Source organism: Microcebus murinus, chromosome 18 (genome assembly GCF_040939455.1).
Source record: "Microcebus murinus isolate Inina chromosome 18, M.murinus_Inina_mat1.0, whole genome shotgun sequence".
NCBI classification, from domain to species: Eukaryota; Metazoa; Chordata; class Mammalia; order Primates; family Cheirogaleidae; genus Microcebus; species Microcebus murinus.
The window spans coordinates 3,076,117-3,090,692 of NC_134121.1; the positions used below are offsets into that span (position 1 = coordinate 3,076,117).

The window sequence follows — 14,576 nt, forward strand, 5'->3', positions numbered from 1 at the left end:
TCAGTTATGGGAAGTGGTGAAGCTGCCTTACGAGATGAATTTTAGGCTTTTGAATAGAAGCCACTAAATGGTGCTGACTCCCCCACAGCCAGAAGGTATGGGTCTGAGAATCAGGTGTGAAATTTTCTTATTACTGTCCTGGAAAATTTGAACTTTGCTGGTTAGAAGTGTTTGGCCCCAAACGGGGGGAATCTTCTCCCAGGGACACACAACACAGCCTCGGAGGGTTCTACTGAATTTGAAAAGACTGCTGCACAATGTAGACAAGGACTAAGTCTGGACCCCAGGTTGTCTCTGGTGCCTCCTGGTGTTTCCACATGAAGGAAAAAGCTTGCCACAAATGTTTCCAACAAAGGCATCCAAAAAAGGGAGAGGCGGCTCACACCTGTAATCCCAGCACTTTGGGAGGCCAAGGAGTGCTTGGGATCAGGAGTTCAAGACCAGCTTGGGCAACATAGTGCCCTACAAAAAAAAATAGAAAAATTAGCCAGGTGTGGTGCCGCTCACTTGTAGTCCCAGCTACTCAAGAGGCTGAGGCAGGAGGCTCACTTGAGGCCAGGAGTTCAAGTGAGCTATGATGATGCCACAGCCCTCTAAGCCTGGGCGATAGAGTGAGATGCGTCTTTTAAAACTCCAATGCTTCAGAAGAAGGTCTAGGCCAATAAGTCAAGGAATCCTGACCAGCTGAGGGCAAGGGAAGTGTGTAGGCGCAGGGGTGGGGCGGACAGCTATAGCCTCATGACCAGTCGCAGAACCATGGACTCCAATAGCTGTGTGTTTTCTGCTTCCTGTATGTATTTCTGTACATTTACTCATTTCTCATCATACAGGGAGCTTGCTACAAACACACAGTCCTATGTCATAGCCCAGGCCTTCTAATCTATATGCATTTAAAGCCCCTGAGATGACTTCTGTCCTGAATCCTGGATGTCACCCTCCCACCCACAGGAGGAGGGAAGGTCCACCACCACCACCAATTATAGAAAAGGAGGATGCGAGAGTCCACGGACTTCCAAAGACCCAAAGAACTCTCTGGGACCTGACTTGGTGAGGCTAGGCCCCCATCAAGGCAAGCTCTGCCCTGGCTGGTGTTCCCCGCCAACGACCCTCTCTTTGGCTGCGTGTGTTAGTAAGGGGAGAACCAGTCAGTTTTCCGAATAAAATGTACCTTTATTATGACGTAGGAAAGACTACAAGCCATTGGGGGAAGAGGAGAACGAGTCAAACAGCTCCCCAAATGAGGGGCAAAAGGAAGGTGTAAACATCTTGGGAATAAAATCTCCAACCACAGCACAATCATTGGAATTTTTTTCTTACAATTTTTTGTTTTCAAAGTCATAGTAAACGCAAACAGTCACTTGAATTGTCAAAAGGACAGCAATTTTACACAATTAAAAGCAAACACACCAAGCTGAAATACAACACACTCGGGTATACACACTGCAGGGTGCTACCGCAAGAAGGGGTCCAGGGTCTGTCTGTTCCAGTGACCGGGGGGAGCCCAGGCCGCAGAGGGCCCAGGCGGAGAGGCCGCCCAGCTCCCGGCACGCCGCAGGGCTCACAGCTCTCGCTGCAGGAGTGTCTGAAGGGGGAAGCCTATCTATCTTACTGAGAGGCACTCAGATGACAGCTAGCATCTCCAAAGTACTGCTTGTTTTTAACACACTCACGCAGCAAGCCCCTAAGTGGTAAGATGCACTTTCTGACAATCAACACCTACACAGGGTGGTCACTGAGACCGGAAAAACCGTTTTCCTGAATTTTATAGCTGGGTTGGGGAGCTAAAGATGATTCCGGAACCCATCATGTAAATATCTTGTTCCTAACAAAGTAAATTCACATGAGAATATCAAACGCAGGACCTAATGCCGAGGGTGAGGCAGCGGGCAGTGTGGGAGGCCACTGCTGCCCCAGGGTGAGATTTTTGGCAGCACTGGAGAATCCTCAGCAGCAGGTGCTGAGGGTCATGCTTGCAACACCAGTGCTGCAGTGCATAGGGGAGTTTGGATACGAACGTTTAAAATAATGCCTTTTAAAAAACGAAGTGAAAAAAAAAAAAAAAAGAAAAAAAAATAAATAAAAAAATAAAATAAAATAAAATAAAAAACGAAGTGGCTCCATCTCCCTTCCCAGTTCTAACATTCTTGGAGTAGTCAGCACCCTGAACACAGCAAGAGGAAGGGGGTTAACGGGGCACGTGTGGAAGCGTGGCCAGAGGAACCACAGGTCACCTGCCAGAAAGGCCTGAAGCCCACGTGCCAGCATAGCCGGGGCGCTCAAGGGGCTGTAGGACAGGCAGCGTCCTGTAGGACCACCTGTCAACTCTCCTTCCCATGACATTTGTTCCTGATAAAAACACACCCCTCTCCCCAGAGGAGACCTGCACAGCAGTCACACACAGAGCATGGTCACGTAGGGCCACTTCCAAAACTCTGGGCCCACCCACATTTCTTTCATAATGCTTATTTTAAAACATGCTTCAACTTGTATTCTCTAAGTGCAGAAATAGAACAAAACGGATTGGGCAAGTGCTTAAAAACCATATCCCCGAGGCTTTTGCTACATGATGGTTCCGCAGTGTGTGGCGGCCGTTTCATGCTGAGCACTGAGGAACCACTCTGCTCCCGCTGTCTCTGCCCCTCCCAGCCCCACTAGCTAATGAGCTAGAGCTGGTCCCCACCTGCTTTTGTGTGGCCTGTGAGCTAAGAATAATTTTCATTAAAAATGGCTTAAAAAATCAAAATTTCTTGACACATGGAAATTGTATGTAACTCAGATTTCCATGCCCATAAATAAAGCTTTATTAGAACAAGCCACACTTATTTGTTTAGGTGTTATCTATGACAGAGACCATATGGCCCCCAGGGCCTACAATGCTTACCACCTGGCTCTTTATGAAAAACACCTGCTAACCCCTAGGACAGATGACCCCGCTCTCTCTGGGACTGAAGATCCCATAGTTCAGATGCAGACAGGGATCCCAGGACAAGCAAGCTTGAGAGATGGCTGCTTCACAAACTATTAAAAAAAATTTCCTTCCCCACGTTCCTAGGCTGTAATTTCTCAGAAATGGACAATCTAAGTTTGAGTTTGGATAGATACATGCAAAATATCGTACGAGGAACAATGCATATTGTTCTACTTCCTCAGCTCTGCCGAAAAGCTCGATCACAAAGTCATTTTTTTCGTGCCACACCTGAAACTGCACCAAAGGCAAAGCGAGGCACAGCAGCAACACGGCACATCCCCACCGGAGCCACGGCAGCTCTGTGTCCGTGTGCTCACCGCCGAGCAGCAACAGGTGGATGGGACAGAAGATCACAAAGGAAAAGACCAGGGTTGGAAGCAGTAACACCACTGGTCGATGCTGCATTTACCCACAGACTCAGATGACAGAGCTGTCAGCCACGGCCTGATTCTCCCACTGCGACTCTGCTGCTGACCAAACACACAGAAGCTGGGGCGTGGGGTGGGGGCAACAAACACCACCAGTTAAAAGCAAGAGCCACTCTTGAGAACAAAGGGGGAACTATCTAAATTTCAGTCTAAACTCAATTAATTCATTCAGTTTACTATTATTACATTTATGAAATTCACCATTGTGGAAAAAGGGAGAAAAGGGGTGGGGATAAGAAAATGCCTATTTCTAAAAAACTTAGAGATGCTTCCACATGCAGTTTGATGCTAAGTTATCTGCAAAACAGATGCGCCTGGAAACCCAACTTAGCGTCTTCTACAAGCGCTGGGGGCTGCTTCACAGTTGCTGAGAAAACGGAGGCTAAGAGTACCGTGCTTGACATCCTTGATGCTAAACTCACGGAGAGAAAGGTGTCTGCAAAGCTTTGCCCTGCACACTAGCCTAGTCTCTTCGACTTACTGTTTAATGGACCCATAATTTTAAGACAAGCAGATGCCTTTCCAAACTGCGAGCTGGGGAATGACTGGAGGCATCAGGAAGCGCCAGGTAGAGGGTGCTCGGCGCCAAGGCTCCCGACTCCCCCAACATCATGAGGGGCACGGGAGATTCCTGGTGACAGGGCTACTCTGCTGCTTCCTGCCCAGAGCACACCCTCATCTGGTCTCTGTGCAGTTCCTGGAGCCCCACCACCACCCATGCTTGTTGGTCCCGACCCTGAGAGGGTCCCAGGGCAGAGGGGCCCACAGGGCATGTCTGTGTGGGAGGTGGTGTCTCAAAGTCGGAGAGGCTGGGGTCACATCGTTAGGCTTGTCAACTCGTCACCTTCACTTTTTCCAATGAGCTGCGGATAAGGCTACTCATACTCCAGGAACTGTTTGTGATAGAACAGCAAGTACCTGCCAGGCAGAGAGAGGAAAATGCTCACACTCTTGATTCAAGAGATGTCAAAACCAAAGCCACTGCCCTAAACCACCCTCTGCACATGTGCCAGAGCCTGATTTCTTGGTTGATGGTTTTGGTTTTTCAATCCCCAAGGGGGAAAGAGCACTTCATTAACTGGTGGCACTGCTCCCGCCACGAGGCCACCGACCTCCCACAGCACAACAGAGCTAAGACTGTCAGGACCACCGCAACAGGGTGCAGCCCAAATCCACCTGCTGCCCTCAAGGCTGCCTTTTAACACACACATTCTTCTATGTAAAACCTCTCAAGGGGGCTTTCCTGTTGCTCAGAATATAAAGCCCAAACCCCTCAAAGAGCCCATGGCAGCAGGTCCCCTTGGTCCCTGGAGGGCACATTCTCTCCCCTCTCACGACCCACTGAGGCCGACATTCTACCTAGAACAAGCCCTTGTTACTTGGGCAACAAACGGAAGGCGGACACCCCTGAATGGCTCAGATATATAGACAGGAAGCAGAGCTGTCTAAGCAGGGTTCTTCTCCCACCCGCCCCCAGACACACCCTTCGCTGTCCAGCACATCCTTAATGCTGGCCTTGGTGATAATGGCATCATCACACTTGAACCACTGGTCTTTGTGCTGCCGGATGAAGCTGGTGTAATGGCCACTCTCCAATGTCCCTTGATGGTTAACGACGGCAAACAAGGAATATCTAGCATGGGAGGGAAGGAACAGGAGAGAGAGCAGCTGACCGTCAGAAACCAGGTAGTCCAGGCAGGGAAGGGGAGGCCCGGCCTGAGCATCGCACCCTAGCAGCTATGGCTGACGCACAGAAGGATACAGAGGGGAAAGAGAACCTGGCCGCCCCTGCTTGCTCTCGCCCACTCCAGCTGCTACCTGAGACCACACCTAGTGGAAGCAGGCAGAGGTAGACACACCAGGATGCACCAGCCTTTGTTCTTCCCGTAACACCAACAGAAGGAAGAACAGTGAAAGGAAAAGAGGTCCCACTGTGTGCAGTGAAGGCAGACATTGAACTCTCCAAATGGAACTTCCCTCCAGCCAGAGCCCAGGGGAGGGGATAGGGCTCCTCCAACAGTGGGGAACGTTTGTAACAATGAGGTGTACAAAGTCCCTCCCCAACAGAGGACAGAAGGCCAGATACTAAGTAGGTCAGCGGCCACAGGAACACGAGCCCTGCCAGTACCACTCCTAAGCATGTGATTCCCAAGAGCCGCTGGTGCCCTACGAGGCAGGGATGCCTGCTCACCTGGTGCGTGACCAGAGGTGCCAGGACACACACCACGGGACACTTACTTGTTGTCGTTACTGAGACTGTCCGTGGGCTGCTGGTACTGTCCGTTCATCCTGCTCTCTTTGCTGTAACGAACAAGGGCGGATGCAGCATCACTGATTAAGTAACATCGTCAGGCAGAGACACAGGGCTCCGGAGACACCAACCACACCAGATGCTGTGCTAAGGTGCATTTCATGTGCTTTCTTGTTCTCCCAACAACTCCATTTGGGGCAGAAGTGATCCCCGTGTTACCTGAGAACACCGGGGCTGGTCTGTGAGGTGAACTGCCTAAGGCACACCTGGGCCCCAAGGCCACCTGACACTACTATGCCCCCTCTGGGGGTGAGGGGGTGGGGAACAGACCCCCAGGCCATCCACTGCCCGAGAATGGGCTTCGTGGTGGAAGCTGGATCTGGGACAAAGACGAGTTTAGTCTGTAACACACCAGATGGGAAGGTGCGCTCTTGTTAAATCCACTCAACAGCCTAGACAGCTGCTTCCTTGAAGGATAAGACTGCTGCTTGTCACTTCACAACTAGCATGTCTCCTGGTGAGACAGGGAAGAGGCAGCACTGGAAACAGGAAAATCCACACTTTATTTATCTCATTTATGTAAGGGTGGCTACCGACAGCAGAAAACACCAAGATCTCTTAAGACCCTGACATTAGCAATCGTACCACCACCTGCATGGACACGTGAAATCATGATCAGACCAGCTCACTTCCCTGGCCACAAGGTTACAGGCTGTCAGCACAGAGCCATAACCCTGGTGGTCTTGTTTTATCTGAGATGGTCACTTGTGTGCCCCAGGGGCAGGACCACAAGGAAAGACACCAGGAAGATGCCAATAATAAAGGCAATTTGCTTTAGATGATGCTGTGTGTTGAGCTGTGTCTTCTAAAAAATAACACCCACGTCTCAGCTCTTGGAGCCTAAGATAGGACCTTACATTGTGGGAAGGTCTTTGCAGATGTGGGAAGCTAAGGATGTCTAGAAGAGATCATCCTGATGACCTGAGTGGGCCGTAAGTCCAGCAACCAGGGTTTCTAGGCGGGAGCAGCAGTGGGAGATAGGACACAGACTGGCAGGAGGAGCCCAAGAGCCCGGAGGCAGCCAGGAACCGAACCTTCCCCGGACGCTTCAGAAGAGGCCCTGTCTGCACCTCAGTTTCAGATTTCTGGCCTCTAACACAGAGAGAAAATTCATTTCTGTCGTTTCAAGCTGCTGACTTTGTGGCTTTTTGTTACAGCAGCCATAGCACGCTAACATGTATTTCATGCATCTATAATAAGCATCATGGTTTTTTTGGAGGATTACATTTTAAGTGGTCTATGATATAAGGATTTGAAACCAAGGAAAATGAAATCTACAACTGCAAAATGAACATTTATTTGTATTTCAAAATCTGTTCTGTCAAATAAAGTGCTGCCTTCTCACTGGGATCCCACCTTGACCAATTCCCAAGTTTGAAAGTTGATAGAGAATTATTAGAGAAATATTCAAAGCAAAACATGTATCTGAGGAAAACCACTTCATTAAAATATGTTTTGTATTTATCAGGATAAATTATTAAGCTTGTGGTAGATAAGGTCTGTATCAACGTCAGCAATCACCCTGTCACGGCCCCGACAGGACCACAGCAATCCCTGCCCAGATGCAGCTAGACAAACCCTCTCCTACCTGGAGGCCATGAAGGGGGTCATGTCCAGTTCCAGGGGAAAGGACACGTACGTGGTGATCTTCCGCCTCAGCTTGGCTGAGTGTTCAAATCGCTACAAAAACAGGAGTTGGGGAAAGAGGAGGAAAGGAGACAAGTGTCAGTCAGCTCCCAGGCTTTAGTGGCTTCCTCCAATGACACTTCTCTGTGCCTTGCACTGTATGTTTTTTAATGTCTTTTGGCTGCATACAGAGCTCACAGATTCAATAACACAACGTTGATCCATACAAACTCCAACATATAGGGTTCAGGTCAAGCCCTGAAATGATGGGATCATTCAGGGGTGACACCAGGGGTCCTACAAAGTCATCTCTCTCAGCAAACATAGCGAAGTGCAGAAAGCAAACGTCCATAACCAGTGGCAGCAAAAATGAACATGTCCTTCCTTTCACCAGACAAAACACACTCCTTTGACTAGATCACGGGCACCAAGTCCAGCCAGTGAGCTTAGAATTGTTGTTTTACATTTTTAAAAGGTTGTAAAATAAAACGAAGAAGAATATGTGGCCTAGGAGGCCTAAAATATTTACTATCTACTATCTGGTCCTTTATGGAAGAAGCCTGCTGACTCGTTAACTAGATCTTAGTGCTAAGTGTCTCTGTAATAAAGAAAGAGTTTTAAACTTGGGCCAGGCGGAGATAGAAAATCTGGGTAGAAGTAATAAAGTCTTAACTACGCGCCCCCCATAGAGTAACTCACATCCTACGTTTTCACTGTGAGGCAACTGAGTTCTGTTTGCCGCAGCACAGGCAAGAAAGTCATCACACTTACAGCCCCGTCTCTCCTCAGCGTTCTTTGCTCACTTGCTGCAATTACAAAACGTATTCTGTCTACCAAACCTACAGGCTGTATATCGTACTGTGGAGTGAATCCAGTCTGCCACCAGCGCTGGCTTGCTGGAAAACTTACTTTGAGATGGAAACAAGCCACAATGGGCAGTTTCTTCATGGTGAGTTGCTTGGTGGACTCTTGGTAGCTGTGGCAGCCGCTGCACTTGATCTTGGCACTGCTTCCCAAGTGCTCTGGTCTGGTGAATCTATGAGGCACATTTAAGAAAGATGGGAAGGGCCAGGCACGGTGGCTCACGCCTGTAATCCTAGCACTCTGGGAGGCCGAGGCGGGCGGATTGCTCGAGGTCAGGAGTTCGAAACCAGCCTGAGCAAGAGCAAGACCCTGTCTCTACTATAAATAGAAAGAAATTAATTGGCCAACTAATATATATAGAAAAAAATTAGCCGGGCATGGTGGCTCATGCCTGTAGTCCCAGCTACTTGGGAGGCTGAGGCAGGAGGATCGCTTGAGCCAGGAGTTTGAGGTTGCTGTGAGCTAGGCTGACGCCATGGCACTCACTCTAGCCTGGGCAACAAAGTGAGACTCTGTCTCAAAAAAAAAAAAAAAAAAAGAAAGATGGGAGATGCAAGAGACAGGAATGAGAGAAGAGAGGTATTTTATCACTTTCAATGGATCGATTTCTCTACTAAAACATATGCATACAGTTAAGGATGTTTATAATTTCACAAGGCAAGAAAGAAATTATTTTTTCCAAAACATTTATTTTAAATATTTTGTTTAGGGCCGGGCGTGGTGGCTCACGCCTGTAATCCTAGCATTCTGGGAGGCCGAGGCAGGCAGATCGCTTGAGGTCAGGAGTTCAAAACCTGCAAGAGTAAGACCTGTCTCTACTAAAAAAAAATAGAAAGAAATTAATTGGCTAACTAAAACATATATAGAGAAAATTAGCTGGGCATGGTGGCGCATGCCTGTAGTCCCAGCTGCTCGGGAGGCTGAGGCAGGAGAATCGCTATAACCCAGAAGTTTGAGGTTGCTGTGAGCGAGGCTGACGCCAGAAAAGTGGAAATTTATATTCACACAAAAACTATAAACAAATGTTTATATAGCGGCTTTATCAGTTAACAGCCAAAGACCTGGAAACAACCCAGATGTCCTCCAGCGGTGAAGGGTTAAACTGTGGTGCAGCCACAAATACTGGTCAGCAACAAAAAGGCACAAACTAGTGACCTGCACAACAGCCTGGGTGAATCTCCAGAGAATATCATGCGTGAAAAAAGCTGACCCCAAAAGGCTACACACCGTACAATGCCACGTACATAACCTTGAAAGGTCAGATTTGTAGAAATGGTGCAGGAGGGGATGGCGGGAGGGCAGGAGGTGCAGCTGTATGGGACGCTGTGGCGATGGAGAGGCCGGGCACTTCCTGCACGGACATCAGCATCCTGGCTGTGGTGCCCACCAGTGCTGAGGGCTATCATCAGGGACACTGGGTAAAGGGTGCACGGGATCTGTGTGATTTCTTACAACTGCAGGGGAACTACAATTATCCCAACATAAAAAGCTTAACTTGATTTCATTCTTCTGGTGACCTGAAGCCAGCCAAGCAGATACACACCTTGGAAGCCCTGGGAGCCACGCCCCTGCCTCCAGGAGCACGCGCCAAGGCCCTGGCTGCGCTGGCCTGAGCCCAAGGAGTTCAAATCCTTGGCCATCCCCTTACTAACCAAAGCTGGGTCCTGCTCCTGGGGCCCCAATGATGTTCACTGGGAACTACCTTCCAGTCCCTTCAGGCCACTAGGGCAGCCTGGGCCACCCTAACATGGTCAGCATATCTCCTTGGCCCAGGCGCAGAGCCTCTGGACCCTGACCGGACCCAACCCAACACCCCACAGAGCCACAGGCACCCCTAGGAGAGGCAAGGTCAACACCGCCTAGATGAGCCCTGCCTAAACCCGCCCCACAGCCTCCCTTCCCTACCGCCGCCGGCATCCCTCGCCACAAGTCTGATGGAAGAGGCAGTCCCAGCTACTGCACCAGCCATTCCCGGCCCAAGGTCCCAAGTCATCCTGGCCACAGATGTGAGGCTTTATATAAGCTCACGAACGCCATGACTTGTGTGCCAACCACCCTTGGTTCCCAGAAGGCACAAGCTTTGCACCCCTTCTTCCCATGATACTGTTTTCCCGACACTCTGCCTTTATTCAGTTGTAACCTGCGAGGCTCTCGCCAAGGAGGCATTTTCCTCTTTTGTTGGCCCTCCCAATAAAATGGTACACAAAGGTGGGGGGAAAGTCTTCCTTAAAGAACTGAGATGTCTGGGGAAATTAATTTTCTAACGGTGAGGAGAAAGGCTCCCCTCCTTATGTGACAGAAGGGCTGTGTTAAAAGCATTTCTGGCCTAGGCATGGTAGCTCACACCTGTAATCCCAGCACTCTGGGAGGCTGAGGTAGGAGGATTGCTTGAGATCAGGAGTTGGAGACCAGCCTGAGCAAGAGGGAGACCCCATCTCTACTAAAAATAGAAAGAAATTAGCCGGATAACTAAAAATATATAGAAAAAAATTAGCCGGGCGTGGTGGCGCATGCCCGTAGTCCCAGCTACTCGGGAGGCTGAGGCAGCAGGATTGCTTGAGCCCAGGAGTTGGAGGTTGCTGTGAGCTAGGCTGACGCCACAGCACTCTAGCCTGGGCAACAGAGTTAGAATCTTGTCTCAAAAAGAGAAAGAGAAAGAGGGGGAGGAAGAGGGAGGGGGGAGGGAGAGGGAGGGAGGGGGAAGGGGAGGAGAGAAGAGAGAGGAGAGAGAGAGGAGAAGAGAAGAGCTATAGAATACCAGATTCAATTAAAGTTTAGAATGTCTTCCTGATCTCTTCACAATTACATGCTACAGCTATTCGAATGTATTTTCCAACAAACACTCCCTATATATTATCACCTATCTGAACTAATGAAATGGTAAATGGACAAATTAAAAAATGACTGCAAGTACAGAAGACCACATGTATGTTTCTAATCACTTGCAGAAAAGGCCATGTACCATGGGGTGGGGCAGCTCCTCTTAGTTCACACTTTGGTGTAGGTTATTAACCACAAAAGGTGCAGGAGCTCCAAGTCTTGCTCTTTGGCTCTCAGTTCATGTACACTGGAATGTGGAACAGTAGCTGGTGATTCAAATATCTATACCATGCAAAGCTGGTATCTACTCTTCTTGGAGAGGGAAAAAACCCGGCAAAGTAGCCCGAGCAACTGCAGGCTAATGTCCTGTCTGTTTTCAAGGCTCTGTCGTGGGCATGTGAAAAAAAATCCCCATTTGGTCCTGATCACCCCTGCTTCTGAACAGCCTTCCCATGAGGAAGACTCTGGTGGGCTTCTCACCTTCGCAGGCAATCCGTGAGCGTGGTGGTTCCTGACACGTGGCTCTCTCCATTCACCACGCTGCCCTCACTCCCAGGGCTCAGGGGCCAGAACGGGGTGGAAGAGCCAGGCAGATCTAAACTGATGTCCCAGAAGGGGTCTATTGTGGTGGAGACTCCACTAGAAGCAAAGGGAAACAGAAGCACATGAGGACTGCTGTCCACTGCGGCTCCTGGGGCAGCGCCATGTGGAGGATGCCCCATCCCCTTCCTCACTTCACCCTTTTACATGAGCATCAGCTCAGGTTGGACACAGAGTAGAGTGCTCACATCTAGTGTGTTCTGAACTCCCAAGGTGTCCCCAGGAAGGGATGTATGAACCCCTAAGGTCAGGGCTGATCCTAAAGCAATGATTTTCCAAACCCAGAAGACCATCACAATCATTTAGGGATATCCTTAAGATTAAAAATTCACAGGCCCCAGTCCAAAGGCTCGGAATCCACGGATCTCTCTCAGCTGCACCTGGGAACCTCCTACCCTGGGTGGTAAGGGAGACCTCCAAGCACACTTCCTGGAGAGTGTGCACTAGAGCCAGGCCTGGCAGCCCCAGCTGGGGCACTTGATGCTGCATTTAACAAGACCAATTCCTTCCTACAGAATTATTTCACAACATAAAAAAAGAAAACTCAGATTGGAAAAAGTAGTATAGATATTTAAACAGGATTTAAAACTGAGACAATCTCCTGCTAATAGAATTCAGTAGTTAAGGGTTTGTGAGGAGATCGGAACTGCTCAGAGCAAACTCTGAGCCCAACCAAACTGATTAGAACCAAGGCACCACGTAATCTATTATCCGTACAGAAAGCTTCGCCTTGACACAGGCAGCTCTGCCCTTTCCAATAACCAATTGGCCTTACGTAGACTACAAATGGCAATCTATTATGGGTTCTGAAGTAATTTTAGTGGATTGTGACCACATTTAAAAAAAATCGATCTATACTTACCCTTGCCACTGATCAGAAAAAGAAAAAATTTAAGTTAAATATAAGTTAATTAAAGAAAAAAGAAATAAAAAATATTTAAAAAGAAAAAAAAAAATCGATCTGCAATAAAAAATAGAGCCAGGTCCAACAGCCTGTAGTCCCAGCTACTCAGAAGGCAGAAGCAGGAGATCACTTGAGCCCAGGAGTTCAAGGTTACAGTGAGCTCTGACGATGCCACTGCACGCCAGCCTGGGTGACATAGTGAGACCCCTTTTCTTTTTTGTTTCTCCCACCTCAGACCCCGTGAGACCCCATTTCTAAAAGTAACCAGCAGCGTGCACTGAGTTTGAGTAAGAGGGTTCCTCTAACCTAACAAGGGATTCTCTTTCTGGCTCTAGAAGCTTGGAGCACTATGCAGAGGCCACACCTGGAAAAAATTAGGGCCACTGCATTAGACAAAATGGAAAAAGAAACCATAAATTATTTAAAACTAATACACTTAGGAACGCACGTCAAAAATCTGCCATTTGTGATCTAGCCCTTCATGAAATGGGCCTGTTGTATTTGGTTCCTGGCGTCAAGGTCTATAAGGGAAGCAGAGAAATGGGGGTGGGGGGCAGCTCCCAAAAACACATTGCATGGTGTGGACAACAAGGACCTCAACACTGAGGGTGCACATCAGAAATGACCCACACTTGAGGGTGCCCATGGAGGCACCAGCCTCTCCAAGAGGACGAGGCCCACCTGCCAAGACCTTCACACTCAGAGCGTCTAATCATCATTTCTCTGATATCTTTTCAATTAGAGCTATTCTGTCTCAACAAATGACAGTGGTGTGGCTGTCTAACAAAACCACTTCTGCCTCTTGGCTGGCTGCTGCTGTAGACAGGCCACTGTAAGAGCCAAAGAGCCTAGTGACCTATCATCAAGATGGCCTGGTAGGGGTGGCGTCCACCATGCTCTGGGCCCAAGAATCTACTTTAAAGCCCGTTCAGAGCAGATGGCTATGCTGGTGAAAATGTGCTGTGGTGCTGGCACAGCTGGGGCCAGTGCTGATGCTGCAGAGCACACTTACTGGCAGACTTGGCACGTGACATCTGACTGCAGCCCCCCCGTGAAGATCTGGTCAATGATGCAGTTGCAGTGGTTGGGGTTGTTCGCCTTCTTCCCATTATCATCACCTGAAGACAGACCACACTCCATGATTAGCATCTGTATGCCATAAAGATGGCAAGGTCTGAAGAGAAAGATACATCTGCCCAGCAGGGGCCCAAGGAAGCCAGGAGTGCTGACACTCTGGTATTCATCATTTCAACAGACTTGGCAGAGGATCCCATCATTATTTTAATGTGATAAGAAATCGGACCTGTTGGATTTCTAACTCTTCTTTTTCTCATTCCTTAAGAACAGTGCCTTACCTTCTTTCTATCCTGACAACAAAGTACATCTAATGTCTAATAACTGGGCAGAGTTATTGATTCCCTTTTTCATATACAGAAACACTGAATAAATATGTTTCTAGTGAGACAGCCAAACTTATTGTGGGCCAAATATTCCCTTCTCCCTTCCTTGACTAGGTAAAACGGTGCCCTTAGATCAGAAAATGTCACATTATGATGCTCTCGGGCTTTTCCCCACCAGCTCATGCACTCTCACCCCAGGTAAGCAGCTTGTCATCCGGGCAGGTGTACCTAGAGAAGTGCCATTTCCACTCACTACTCAACACATGTTTTATTCATTTATGTGTATGTAGATAAATAAAAAGTGTATGCAGCAAAATACAACACATACAACTTCATTCAACTAGACAATGGGGATAGTGTGTGGCCATGTTATACGTTATACTCTATCAAACTGAATTATTACAGAAGAATAAAGAATGGCCTTTGAGTTTCTGATAGCAGAAAGTTTAACATTACAGAGAAAATGCTGCCCAGAAGGATCTCAAATTCATGGGACAGAGTGTTAGGCTACAGAAAAACATAACACACACAAGAAATATACAAAATACAAACACACAGGAAACAGTGGTGGCGGCCCCCATGCCTTAAACAACTGCACTTCCCCATGTGCACTGTGGCAGGGCTACCTCACTACAGGGTTCTGATCACCACTTTA

The 14,576-nt window shown here is 48.4% G+C and overlaps 1 protein-coding gene across 2 annotated transcripts in view; it reads right to left on the minus strand.

The window, feature by feature from the left end:
• Positions 1 to 1,149: 1,149 nt before the first annotated feature.
• The window catches only part of USP22 (ubiquitin specific peptidase 22), a 58,593-nt gene continuing 45,166 nt past the window's right edge, over positions 1,150 to 14,576 (minus strand). For both annotated transcript variants that reach the window (XM_075994017.1, XM_020281252.2), the window contains 7 exons: positions 13,534 to 13,639; positions 11,498 to 11,656; positions 8,243 to 8,369; positions 7,296 to 7,387; positions 5,635 to 5,697; positions 4,880 to 5,029; positions 1,150 to 4,314 (listed from right to left, as the gene is read on the minus strand). In XM_075994017.1, the coding sequence (XP_075850132.1) occupies positions 4,272 to 4,314; positions 4,880 to 5,029; positions 5,635 to 5,697; positions 7,296 to 7,387; positions 8,243 to 8,369; positions 11,498 to 11,656; positions 13,534 to 13,639 (740 nt within the window). In that variant the 3' untranslated portion in view covers positions 1,150 to 4,271. The remainder of the gene's footprint in view (positions 4,315 to 4,879; positions 5,030 to 5,634; positions 5,698 to 7,295; positions 7,388 to 8,242; positions 8,370 to 11,497; positions 11,657 to 13,533; positions 13,640 to 14,576) is intronic.